The 14,001-nt window shown below is 44.9% G+C and overlaps 1 protein-coding gene across 1 annotated transcript in view; it reads right to left on the bottom strand.

The window, feature by feature from the left end:
- Positions 1 to 2,749: 2,749 nt before the first annotated feature.
- The window catches only part of Clstn2 (calsyntenin 2), a 573,715-nt gene continuing 562,463 nt past the window's right edge, over positions 2,750 to 14,001 (bottom strand). The window contains exon 17 of the mRNA XM_063249086.1: positions 2,750 to 13,583. Coding sequence (XP_063105156.1) covers positions 13,383 to 13,583 — 201 coding nt within the window. The 3' untranslated portion in view covers positions 2,750 to 13,382. The remainder of the gene's footprint in view (positions 13,584 to 14,001) is intronic.

The raw sequence follows: 14,001 nt of genomic DNA, 5'->3' as shown, positions 1-14,001 counted from the left end.
AAAGCATTTTTGGTCTGAGGTCAGGCAAACAGCTCACTTTCACTACCTGCCTTAGTTCTGCAAATGTTTGTCTTGGAAATTGTCCAGTATCCTGCTTACCCCACCTTTCATGTGGGACACTTAAAAATAATGTAGGGCTGGCTTCAGGGTGCAGAGCATGCTAAGGTCACATTCCATTGGAAGGTCAAGCAGGGATTCTCTTGAGCCTGCAAAAATAAATAAATAGCTTTGCAAGTCAGAGTGGGACTATCAGTTAGGGATGAGATTTCTGTGGCCTAAGATGAGTGTCTTAGTTACTTTTCTCCTTGCTGAGATAATATATCTGACACCCAAGGTTAAAGGAGGAAAAGTTTATTTAACTCACAGTTTATAGAAATTTCAGTCCATGAATGGCTGGCTTTAAGAAAGGGTGGCATATGGCAGAGAGGCAAGTGCTCACAGTGGCTGAAGACAGCAAAAGCAACAAGAGAGGGAAGAGGGAGAGGGCAAAGGAGGGGGCAGGGGAGGGGTATGGGAAGGGAGAAGGATGGAGGAGTCCAGAAGAGGAATAGGGGAGAAGGAGAGGAGTGAGGAAGGAAGAGGGGAGGGAAGGAAGAGGGAGGAGGAAAAAGAGAAAGGAGGAGGAAGGAGAGGGGAGGAAGAACGGAGAGGGGAGGAGGAGGAAGAGGGGAAGCAGAGGAAGAGAGGAGGGGGAGGAAGAGGGGAGAAAAGGGGAGGGAAAAGGGAAGGGAGAGGAAGACAGAAGGAGAAGGTGAGGAAAGGGAGAAGAGGGAGGGGAGGAGGAGAGGAAGAGGCAAGCACAAATCTCTTCCTTACTTTTTATACAGGCTACCCACTCTAGGGCATGTGTAGGACTCACACCTTTAGTCCAAGCATTGGTCCATGAATCACTCACAAACTCTAGATTCATCTCTCTCTGAACAGCTCATCCTCATGACTGCATGAGACTTTGGGGGACATCCAAACACAAACCTTAACAGTGAAGGAGGAGAGAAGCAGTTACCACTGCAGCAGCATGGACATAGGACCATTTGCCATGTGCTTTGGGCACATGCTGGGACTCATGCTAGGCAACGGGACTGTAAAAGGCTTAAACTTTAGGCTGGCACTGGTCATGAAGACTTTGGATTTGAGGTTTAATTCATCTAAATGAGTTCTGTCTCCTCCCTGGTTTTTCACATGTGCAAAAATGCAGTTATGATCATGGTAAAATGTATCTTTAGATTAAAACTTTGATGCATAATTTAAAAATTTGTTTTTATTAGTTTGTAAGTGTTGGCCATGAACCTATATTCAGGTTAACCAAATATGAAATACTGCATTCAAACCATCCAAATCAGGGCTTTGCTACTGGGGCAAGTGAACCACTAGAGACAAGGGCTATTGTTTGAATGTGTAAGGCTTCTTGTCTTGGTGTGTCAGAGGCCCCCTTCAGTGGTGCTCTGGGCATGTCAGTTTAGTGGTGTGCACGGTTTGAGAGCAAGGGTCAGGAAGGAAGCCACTGTTGTGACTAAGTAGTGAAGGGATATTTTTGAGAGACAAGACAGATACGAAAAGGAAGTGAAAAGCCTACTTGACAGACACTAAGCACATGAGCCTGGATTGTTTGGGGAGGAAGAGAGTGGTGAGAACTATCAAGGGTCTGATAGTGAGCTGCCACCTTGTGGTCCAGGGAAGCTCAAGGATAAGAGTGTGTGTGTGTGTACGCATCAAGGTGAGGTATGGAAAGACTAATTAACATGCCAATCCCTCTCATGCTTTTTGTTGATTCTGTGGGATGCAAAAGAAAAAAATATGATTCTGCCTGTCTTAACATCAGGCAGCAAATATCCTTCCTGGGTATGAATGATGTACAGTCAGGAATAGGTCTTGATCAAGCATTTGGGATAGAAAGATGGGCCTGGGTTTTGGCAGACAGCCAGGAAATGAAGAGAAGTTGATAAAGCTGCTCTTCTAAGAGACAGGGAAATTACCATTTTTACATCCGTTTAGAAGGATGCAGAGAGATGGATGAGAGGGCAGGCAGATGGCAAAAGATTGGGGAGGGTGGCCAAAAGGAGTCAAGCAAGAACACCCATCGTTCCGTGCAGCTGTTTGTCATGTGCAGAGAGACTTCTGTATGATCCCGGTATTTCTAATTTTCTTGAATTTTTCTTCCTAACCTCTGACACTTGGCAGAGGATAGGGCTTAACCTTGACCCTCTGTATACCAGGAGACAGAGGCCATTGTAAGTGCAATGTTCAGAATCTGAAGGAAGCACTCTGGATCTCCATGGGGTTTGGATGCTGAAGACACCGCTGTGAGGTTCAGGGCAAAGGTGGCCCCAAGTGGCATCTGGATATGAGGACAGTTCAGCTTGGAGAGAGAACAGGCTAGGAGAAGGGATAGGCTGTGCTCCATCCCACTTGCCTACAGGCAGTGCTCTGGACTCCTCTGGGTCTCATTGCTTTTCGCAGTTAGTAATAAAATGACCTACTTTGGGGATTAATTAGGTCACATACAGAGCTCCAGCACTTCGGGGTACTCACTAGACACCCCATTTTATTAGGGTTGTCTTTGTTAGTCTCCAGTGAAAATGTTGCCACTCGGGGGGGGGGGCTGTCTTCCAAGCCATCACTGCCATGTACTGCATGTCTCTCTCACCCAATAACAGATTTAAGATAGTGCCCTGGAGAATACTGATGCAAAGCAGTTCTTGGAGTTGTACCTCATCCAACATCTGAACAATAAAAACTCTCAGAAACCATATTTACTGTGAAATTCTAAAATCATATTTATTCACCAATTCACAGAAGTGTCATAATGACCACCAACATGAATCAGTTTGTAGGCATTTACAAGCCAAGGCTGAAAATAAATATCTGTCTGTGTTAAATAGGCATTTAACAAATTACTCAGAAACTGCAAGAATCATAATTGTTAGAAATTTAAAGTTTGTGATTCAAACATAATTAAGATCACAGTCATGGAGAGAAGCCCAACAGATTCCCAGACGGTTCTTATTTTCTTCCTGTATCTTTATGTACATGTAGCCCCTCAGCACCCCTCACACTACATAGGTTTGAATTGGGTATGGCAGCCCCATTCTGCAGAGCCCAGGTTGCCCAGGAAGGGGTAGCAAGGGGAAGGTTCTCTGATCCTCCACAGCTGAGCCACCTTGTCCACTCAGAAGACAAAGTGCTCTTATAAAGGTAGATTTAATTTTCCATGGGTTCATACAGTCTTTCTGAGGAGATATCCCAAAGTCTGCCTTGTATCACACTCATACACATACAATAGTATATTTAGTAAATAAACACATTTTCTAGACTAAAAAGGTCCATTCTCTGAGGCAGCTCAAGGAACTGAGAAGTTACCATGTGTCAGGTCCATGCGGGCCCAGGCCTGGGGAGAAGCCACAGCGGGAGACACTGCAGTGCTGGGCAGGAGCTGCCCAGGAGGAAGCAGTCCCTGGAGGCTGTTCTGTAAAGTGAGGCCACTCTTGTCTCCTGGACCACTGAGACCCCAGCAGGAGAAGTGCATGTCTGTACCCGAGACCTTCCCTACACACTTTGGTTGAGGAGCTTGGTATAATCAGGGTTCCCAGTGGTGGTGACATCTAGAGACAGGAGGTGCGGGGGGGGGGGGGGGGAAGCAGAAAACCTTAGACCTCTTAGACTGGCTGAACCTGGAGCCTTTACATTTAGGTCTAGAATAATGCCCCAAGGTGATTGTTTAACAGCATTTTACCAAGTGTGGAGGAAATGGAAGAGACAGTAGGGAGGAAGCCCCTTCCTTGCAGAAACCACATTGGGTGTAATTTAAATGTGGTCTAAGTGTCACAAACCTGCCAGGAGGAACATCCCATTCCTGTGCACTACTGGAGAGCCAGACCCAGTGCGTGCAGCTGTTGGATACTGGATGGAATCTGAATTCACAAAGACTCTCCTCAGCAAAAGGGGCACATGGCTGCCCTTCTTTTCTGTGACTTGTTCATTTTGAGGTATAGTGATACTGGTCTTCACCAAGTAGTCACAAACTGGACTCTTCCTTTCCAAATGTTTATCAGACTCCTGCTATGTGCTAGGTGTTTTTCTCAGTGCTTTGAGAGCTAAAAGCAAACAATAATAAGAAAGATATATAACGTCCAATCCAGTGCTTCTAAAAAATGTAAAATGTGTTGGAACCATTGACCTCTTTATTCCATATCTTACTTCTATAGTATAGATAGTTATAAGACATATGTACATGTATATGCATATATGTATTTATACATATATTATCAACTGCCCTTAACTTAGTTATCCTAGGCATTTCTGATAGTTTATATTTAATACTCTAATTTCTCTAATTAATGCCTCACCAAATCACTCTGAATATCCTCACTGCAAACATTATAATGTCTATGACAATAACATAACAAACCCAACTCAAATATCTACAGATTTCCTGGAAAACAACCAAATACTACGTACAATTTCTTTCCTGAACTCACCAACTGGATTTCCCCAATCTGTCAGGCCTGTCCAGTTCTGGGCATCATTACACTTTTGTGGAAACCTCTGAGGCCAGGCTGAAAGCAGTCAGGTGGACTGATCCATCATGACTAGCTCAACTGAGATTTGAAATCACTTTCTAACATCCCTGATTTGGGAAGCAATTGGGTGGACTTCTGCTATGGCCATATGACCCGACTTATCCACAATTGCTTTGAAATCTGAATATAGCTTTAAATATAGAGGTGCAGTCTGGCTAGGTGATGGGCTATTTCTGTTGTTGCCACTCTGACCCAATTTTCCCATTCCCCTTCCAACTCTGAGTTACCTTCTTCCTTATCTCTTTTATTACCTTTTGAATGATCTTTGCTGGGTGTTATCTCTAATTGCCTTGCCTGGAAAACTTTGCCTTATTCCTTCTACCTAAAGTGTGGCTTTTCTCAATCCCACATGTCACTGACTCCTTATTAGATGTATAACGGATCCGGGGATTGGGTGAGGGTGGGGGCCAGATCATCGTGTTCCAGATTGTCTTTGGCCTCCAAAGATGCGTGAATACATATTTCCATCTGTGATCCATAGGTACAAACCAGCCCCTCATGCCCAAGTGCCTAAGGAATCCTTTCAAAAAGCAGAGGCTACCTCTGCTACCTTTCCAGCTCTTTCCCACAGAGGCGCTGGAGTCTGTGACTGAGACCTCTGGGTTGCTTCTATACTTCTGAGAATGGACACAACCTCTGGGCTTCTTTCTCTAACAGCATTTTCTGCTGAAGAAAACCCCTCAATATTGGTATATGCATATACGTGTGTGTCCTATTTCTGTTCTCAAATGCTTGTAAAGGGTCCAGGTAACAAAGATGCATTTCAAGATAAAAGCAAACACACATTAAAGCCAGCACGTCTCTGTTGCCTGTGATTTATACACACCGTCTGCATTCGGGTACCTCTCACGTCTTTTGCCCTCTTTTCATTATACTACGGGGAATTGAGCTTCACACTGATGAATCTCCTCTGCAGCAAACCTGATAAAAGGGACTGAAAAGCAGTACTGGGCTGTGCTCATTAACACAGTAAGTTTTTGTCTTCAGTCGAGATGCTGCCCAAGACCCTTAGAGTGGGGAACGAAGCTCAAGGTCCGTGTGTTCTTGCTCCTAGCTTAGAGGCTCCCTCTACTGGCCGTAGCTGGGTAGGGTCACTTTCCAAACAAGCACATTTCTGTCCTTTCATTTGGATAGCAGAAATTTTGTCATTTGTCAACTGCACTTCCTTTCCTTTTCTACATGATTTCATAAAGGATCTTGATGTACATAGATACAGAGAGAGAGAGAGAGAGAGAGACAGACAGACAGACAGACAGAGAGAAAAAGGAAAGGTAAGAGTGGAGGATGAAGTCTTGGTACTGGAATTGAACTCCTGACCTTGTGCTTGTCAGGTAAGCACTTGTGCCACTGAGCCAAACCCCGAGCTCCTGAAGTCTTTTTATTTTTTTGCATTAATGCATCTTAAATTTTCAAACCAAGTCTATTCTTGGAAGTCATATGATCTCTGAGAGCCCATTCAATCCAACATCTGTGGAGGCCATGCTGTAGGCAGGTGCAGTGATTGACACTGAAGGTGCTGCGATAAATTAGTTATTATTTTGCTTTGGAGAAGTGACAAGCAGAGATGGAAAGTGTTGGGAATCCCTGCTAGCCTCCCTCATAGGACTATATTTTTCAGGGTGCCCCTCAGATTCCTGGGAAGGAAAAACTGTGGTTCATTTCATTTAACTCAAAGCTCCAGAGAAGAGAGCAGGAAGAGCTGCTCTAAGAAGGACCCAGGAGATACTCAGCTTGGTAACAGAATGACGTTCTTCCCCCTGTTTCTGAGAGGTAAAGAGTAAATGGCTGGCCATGGCTGGCCATCTTATGATTCTCATCCCTCCATCTTCCCACTACCCACTTGATCTAGCTGGTGTCATGGCTGGATCTGAGCCCCTGACCCTCAGGCTTTAATGTCTCCCCACCCTGCACGACCCAACTCTAGTGCAAGTCTGCCAACAAGGACAGAGCCCAGCCTCCTTCCAGAACTATCTTTTTGTCATGCTGTCCACAGGAGGCTTTTGCAGTGAGTGACTAAGACAAACACACAAAATTGCTTCAAGTCTTGGAAGAGAAAAGTGTCAACAGAGAAGTCACTCGGGGAGGTTGAACTGTAAAGAGAAACTCTTCTATCTGCTCTCTCTCTCTCTCTCTCTCTTCATTCCTTTCAGCAAATTCCAATTTCTTAGAGATGAGTTGTCTTCATTATGATCCCTGTGTTGGTCTTAGGAGGTTGGCCGGCATTTGATCAGAAGACATTTGCACAAAATAGGCTGGAGAAATGGAGGTTTCCCATGAGTTGTTTGTAGGTCACTGAGGAAACTGCTGGATGGCCAGAGGTGTGTCCCGGAGCAGGACAGAGTCTGGGTCTGTGGGAATTTGAGAGCAGATGCCGGTTCTCCTGGACCACATGCCACTCTTTCCCTATCTGTTCTTCCTCTGCATCCTGGATAAGATGGGTGCCACAGTGAAGTGCAAATGACTCATAAAACACCAATGAGTTCTTCCAAGGATTTGTTTGCCTTCTCAGAGTTCAAAGCATAAATTAGTGATCGGCAGCCTGCCAGCATCTGGTAGGTTGGGGATCAAATATTGGTGGAGCCTGGCACTTCTATATAGCCCTTAAAAATGAGAGAGTCTAGACAGATTCACATTGTAGATAAGGCTATAGTTTTGCTTTTGGTTGTTGGTTTTCTACTTTTAGTAACATGAATTATTGTCTTTCCAAGAAAAGCTATCTACTCCCCATCTAATTCAGCATTTCAATCGTGGTACTCTGTCCCAGGTCCCATTACAAATGGACAGTGCTGCAGTAACCTGACAGCATTCTTGAATGATCCTGTCCACTCTCTAGCAGGCTTTCCATGCATCACTAGTACACAAGCGGTGAGCCCAGCAATCCTCCTTGTGACCTAGGGTCATGGCTACAATGTTGTTTCCCCATTCAAATGGCCCTGAAGGGGCCTGCTCAGTTGACAGGAGCTTGGAATGTGGCTTCCCTAGGTGCCAGTGACCTGACTGGAGCATCTCCTGGGCTGTTTCCATCTAGGATAGAAGGGGCACAAGGGTAAGCACTGTCTTTTGCTGAAGGGAGGGGGGTTAGAAGTAAAACCAATGCTCTCTGAACCAGTGCTCCAGGAGTACGAACTGGAGTCAAGCAGGTCCTCGTGGGAGAGTTGGGGAGATGAGGCCTGCTAAGTTACCCCATTACTGCGCTAGTGATTACTCTCTTTTGTCAATAGCAGCTCTGCCTGATGCAGCTTATACCATTCTCACCCACTATATTAATGGTTCTCACTTCAGCAAGCCCCAGAACCTCATTAAAGCAAAGATCACTGTGCTCCACTTCCAGTCTCCGATTCATCAGGTCTGGAGTGTGCTTTGGGAAACTGCTTCTCAGACCACACCTGGAGCATCACAGCTCCGCACTATCTACAGGTCCTCCAAGAGTGAGGCTCCTTTCACCTGTCAGCTCTGATGGTTGCCTCCTATCAGGCAGGTCCAACCTTTAATCTTGGCTGACACTAGCATCCGCGACCTGGATCATCCTTCCTAACTTGCAAGGCCTGCCTGGCTGCTATTCTTATTTAAGAGCGTCCTCTGGCTTAGTTTGACCAACTCTCTCATCAGTCATGTTACCTCTGCCAGGGACTGGCTCCCTTCTACATGTGAAATGACTCAGGCTTGGGTATGAATAAAGGACATTTAGGGAAACATTACCTACTTCCCCAGCACTCTCCTCAGACTGCCTCAGTGAGGAGTATCAGTGCCCTGGAATCACTATGATCAGACAAGTTAGTTCAACTCCTTAACCGCGCACTTTTGTCCCCCAACAGTCCTGACAGCTCAGAGAAGACATCCTCACGGCTCACAAGGCCAGGAGATCCTCATAGGCAGGGTGCTGTGTCATTTGCTCCTCCTCACTTGTTCCTGGCACAGTGCCTGGAACACCCACGGGTGCTCAGTGAGGATTTACCAAATGACATCGAATGAGGCTGCAAACACAGACACCCATCTGTTCACTGACTGAACACAGAACTGTGTGATTGCTTTCCCGAGTGCTGGTGGAGGTAACTTCTGCGTCATTTGTCTTCCTGAGGCCAAGTAAAACTTGCTTCCTATTCTGCAGCCCCTGTAAAGCCAACTCTTCTTTTCTAGTTGTTGCCCAAAGGAAAACTAAACCAAGATCTATGAGACAGGCATGGAATAAATTTATGAATTAAGCAAATCAAGACAGGGAGATGAGGGTGGTGCAGTGGACTTCACAACTTCCATTGCTCATTTCCTTTGCCTTAAGCTAGACAGCAGAAAGTGGTTACATGGAGATTAAATTGTGCCAAGGGCTTTGGCTTGTCAACCCTGATCAACGTCCGATGTAGATGGAGAAGGGCATGCCCTCTGCAGCCTGCCAGTGCACACTGCGGGAGGCTGAGGAATTCCCCGGAGGCTGCACAGTCATTGTATGTGACCATCGTCTACTTTTCACTGCCAAATTCTTTCAAAGAATTAGACCTCCTCTACTTTTTGGTAAAACCTAGTTGGTTAATTTAAATGAGAATAATTAAGAAACAAAGTTCTTTTTCTTCCTCTTGCTGATATTTAGTCAGAGAGCCAAAAAAAACTGCTAATTTTAAAGTGTGCTGGGTTGTGATTTCTGCCGATTGCATTGCAATTGATTTAAACAGTCACAAGTCTCTAGGGTCATTTTTAGATCCAGGGTATGAGCAGAGCTGAGATGTAAATCAGCCTAAGAAAGCGAACACACCTACTTAGACACGCCCCCGTCAGGTGGGAGTTAATATTTGCCTCCATGGAGCTCCTACACAGTAGTCAGTTCCCTGGATCCCAGGCCTTCGACTGTTAGGAAGTCATCTGAGTTTGACAGTTCAAACATAACAAGTGTTTTTGTTTGTTTTGTTTTGTGTTTGTTTCCCCTGGAGCATGACATTCTAAAAGAACTTAATGAAGAACCATGGAGTTTTCCTACTGTTTGTTTTGGAGGCAGACTTCTGAGCCTGCCTCCAAACCAAACTGTTGATGGGAGGACTAAGGTAGCAATTTGTTTTCTTCTAGAAAAGGAAAAAAATTTCCCTGCCATTGATGCTGCTGCCCTCAGATCATGTCTGCTTTTCTAGCTGACTGATACTTTTCATATGGTCTGTGGGCTAAGGAAAGTTTTTATGATTTTGAGTAGTTCCAAATAAAAATCAAAAGAGTAAAAAAAATCATGCCATGAAAATGATATGAATTCATGTTGCCTGCTTTTCCAGTGACCATAAAGTTTTGTCAGCGCATGGATAAATACCATTTCCCTGGAACATTCATTTGTGCATGTGTTGTCTGTGGTTGCTTTCATTGCTACAAGGCAGAACACAATACTTGCAACAGAAGCCTCAGGGCTTTGCAGTGCAGATATTTACTATTTGCAGATAAAGTTTGGTGACCTCTGTCAGACAGGAATGGAGGGCACTATTTTTCAACAGGAGAATCCACATCTACAAGGACCGCCCTTGTTAAATCCAGAGGGCTTTGGTCTATACAATGTAACACAGAATGATTAAGTAAATCCAAGAAGGTGATAGTGGAAAGGGAACCCATGGAATTGCATTTTGTGTCTCATGACTTTGGGCCTAGGCCAGACTTAGAGCATTTGATTAAACCTGTTAGAATATATGGTTTAGTATTTCTTAAGACTGTTCACCAACCAGTTGATTGCTTTACTCCACTGGGGAACTCATTATGTCCCAGTCTTTTGCAATCTCAGTCTCCTTTCTCTCCTTTCCCCTGTCATCTGAGTCGCCTAAGAAATTTCAACCTTGCTTTTTTCTAATTCTGAAAAGTAGATTTGTGATATCACTCACTTAATAAGACAGTAGTGGACTGGCTGGTGGCCAACTCAGTCTGCTGCTCCTCATGGTTCTGAAACTGCATCTGCCTGACTGCTGATGTCTGAATGAGAGGTCAGTCACAAGGTGCCCAGGTCATCTAAGAGTTTTGGTTTGCAAAATAGCAGCATGCACAGACTAGAAAATGCCAGACTTATTAATGATATTTTTCATTTATGGTCAGAATATCAGGTGCAGAGCAAATTATATTACCAACTACTCATCTGGAGGCCTCCTGAAGCTGTCATCTTATTCGTCTATGAATAGGGTACCAAGAACAGGATAAATGCCTGTTGACCTGGCAGTATCTTTCAAGCGCTGCATCTTATAGCCAAAGTAGAGGGAGAGGGCTCTGCTTTTCTGTCATCCCTGTTTCTCTGAGTCCAGTCACCAAAGGCTCCTTCAAATAACACGTCTTTTCTGCCTTAGCCACTTTCACCTGCCACCTCAACCAAATGTATACAGGTTTCCTAGTGCTCTAAACAGTCTATCTAATCATGATTAATGCAGCCTAAGGATATGAGATGTGCCCTCTCCTCCGAATCAAGCTGGAAAGATAGAGTGGAGAAAAAAGTGCACTTAGAAACCCTAGACTTAAATATTTTCAACAAAAACCTAAGGCAAAAAGGATTTAGGCTTAAATATAGAAAATGTTCCTTTTTTTGCAATGATTTTGGTAGAACTCAGGAGTTCCTAAATGCCTGACTGAAGAACGTCTTATTATTGAAATAGTGAGATTGTATAACCTGATCAGTTCTGCAGAATTTCTCCCTATGGGTATGCAGACACCACCTGATAGAAAAGGGGAGAGTAATAGGAGATACGTTTATTTCCTGTTGATGAATATAAAATCTCAAGCTACTTCTATTGCCATTTCAAAGAAGGGAAAAGACCACCAGCTGAGTTGTGAACATGCCCCTCTTCCTTCTGTGACTTTTCCTCTCTCTTCCTCTGCATGCAGCATATAATTTATATGCCTGCCTCTATGACCTTTCTGTGGTAATCAAGTCCTCTGTAGGGAGGACTCTGTAGCTCATTCACCTATATGCCTTTCACACAGCTTTTGGTAGAATGCTTAGCACAAAGTGCTTGGAATGCCTAAGTACATCAGTATGAACATAAGTAGAATCCAAGATCAACAGTGGAGGATGAGAGCCCAGTCTTATTATACTTCTCAACAACTATGAGTAAGTTACTGAACCTCTGAGCCTCAGTTTATACATCACAAAAATGTGCCTAACAACAAAGGCATCAGACATTTCACAGGATTATTGGAAAGGTCAAAGGAAGGAAAGGATGCAAAACACTTCAGGATGGAAAGAGCTGTGCAAGGTAGCTCCTACTGGTCAGAAGGGTGCAAAGGCCTCTTGTGGATCCTGACTGACTGGAGACTGGAATAGAGGACACTGGCTGTGGTTCCCCTACTTATGTTCTTTAATTGGGTGACACAGAGAAGACACTAAGTAAATGCTGAACTTTCTATTGAACATGAAAATGGTATTGACTGGTGACCAGTTCTGTGCCTGTGTCTAATCAATATGCGATCAGTTTGGGAGCATGTGGATAGCTTGTATATTCTGAGGACAAAGAGGCACCCAAGACATTTGAAACAAATGTGTCCTTACAGCCTCAAAGAAGGCTTATTACTGCTTTAATTCTTGCCTGCTATTCTCTCGGCCACAAGGATCACCCACTAGTTGCTATAGCAACAATTCTCTTCATGCAGGGTCCATGTTAGAATGGAGATGGAAAGGATTCCTCATTAAAAAACAAGAAGAACGAAGAAAGAAATTAGGGTTTTGAACATATTTGCCTCTACTCAAAGCATTCTTCCTTTTATGAGAAAAAGAAAGAAGCAACTGCTATTGTTATAAATATCCTTCTATTTTCCTAGCGGTTAGGTTTCCAAGCTTTCATCTTGAACCTGTGGAGTTCATGTATGTTCTAGCACATTGGAGAAGGGTGTGTTTTCTCAAGGTAAAACATTGCAACCCAAGAGATAAAAGGATATGGGGTGTGGTTGTGAGAACCTTGTCAACTTTGAGGCTGCCTCGGTCCCAGGGAGCCCAACCACCCTCACTTGTCTCCTACATCTGCATCCTCTCCTACATCTGCATCCTAGTAGAGGATGACACAGCCTTACTTGTCATCCGTCAGCCCTTCTTCTACTTCTGGTTGTGACTTTGGTGTGGCTGTCACCCCCAGGGCAGTGCCTGTGTGGAATGCTTCCTGTGTCTGCTAGATTTGGGTGGCGAGTGTCCCAGGGAGGTAGCCATAATGGCTCTCAGTGCAGGTGGGCACCTTTGGCTGAGGATAGACTCTGCTAGTGGATAAGGACAAATCCTTGGTTTTGTACTTGCCATATGAATTTATGGGGCCTCAGAAAGAAGCAAAAGGAAAAGCTCTCCAAGCTGGAAAGTATGTGTGTGTCTTTCCCTGTAAACTTAATTCTGCCTCAACAAGGGTTTCCCCTTCAAGTGTCCAGCCCTAAGACCTAAGGCATGAAGTTCTACATCTTTCCCTGTGCAAAGGAACCTACAGAGTGAGCACGGGGCGGACCTGCTGCTGTGAGTAGAGAAATGCACACTGTGAGTTGGAACCCAAGGGCCTCAGGAACACTGAGTCTGGGAAGCTGAGTGACATAAAGATGGGCCTTGTCTTTTACAGAAAAGAGCAAGGTGCTCAGAACTCTGTGGAATGACTCACAAGATGCTGGGTGAACCCAGAGGTGGAGGAGTGGGGGCGATAGGAAAAAGTCCATCCTGAAGTCCCCTCCAATGATGCTGCAGGGAGCTGCCCCTCAGGCAGGTGTGAGGAAGCTGCAGAGGCCTTCCCAGAGCTGTCACAGAGATCAGAGGTGAGTGTGATAGGCTCAGGCAGACACTGGGTTGGGCGGGCTTTACAAAAGGGACACGCGGGCTAGGCAGTGGAACTGCAGGCACTAATAGGGCAGAGTGGAGTCGTCCCACTCCAGCTGGGCTTGCCTGGTGCCGCTCTGCCCGTGTCTGCCTCTGCCCATTCCTGCCTCCTCCTCCTCTTCACTGTTGTCCTCGCTGCTGCTGGAGCTGAGGTCTTCCTCCGCTTCTTCCTCCTCCTCTTCTCCCTCGGTCTCATCTTCCCCATGTCCTGGTGCTACATGTTTCTGGATGTCAGGAAGAGAAAGAAAATACTCATGAGAGGCTGAATGCAGCCCACTTTGGAGCTTGTGTTTTATTAGGCCCTGATGGGATTCCTTTACCTTAATGCTAACTTCCTGGGCCTGGAGACAGAGTCTCTGGAAAGTTCTTGAAGTTAGCAAGTTTCTATGTGGGAGAAGGGTATGACTTAGGACAAAGCTCAAAGACATGAACTCTGGTAAAAAGTCTGTAAATTACGGGGTGGCCATTTAAGCCAGTATTTTTAATCATTTTGGGTTTTTTCAGGCTAAGACTTGTTGCCTGGCATTTCCAGAGCCTAAGCAGAGTTTCTAATCCTCAAATGTTTGCTTCCTAGTAAAAGAATAACATTTAATCTTACTCCTTTTCCAGGCGGGAATGTAATGGGCTTGGGAGCAGATGGCC

This window comes from Cavia porcellus, unplaced genomic scaffold (assembly GCF_034190915.1).
Source record: "Cavia porcellus strain 051 isolate PalLab524CR breed Dunkin Hartley unplaced genomic scaffold, mCavPor4.1 scaffold_5, whole genome shotgun sequence".
NCBI classification, from domain to species: Eukaryota; Metazoa; Chordata; class Mammalia; order Rodentia; family Caviidae; genus Cavia; species Cavia porcellus.
The sequence above is the reverse complement of the archived record's forward strand: the minus strand, read 5'-3'. Positions and strand labels throughout refer to the sequence as shown.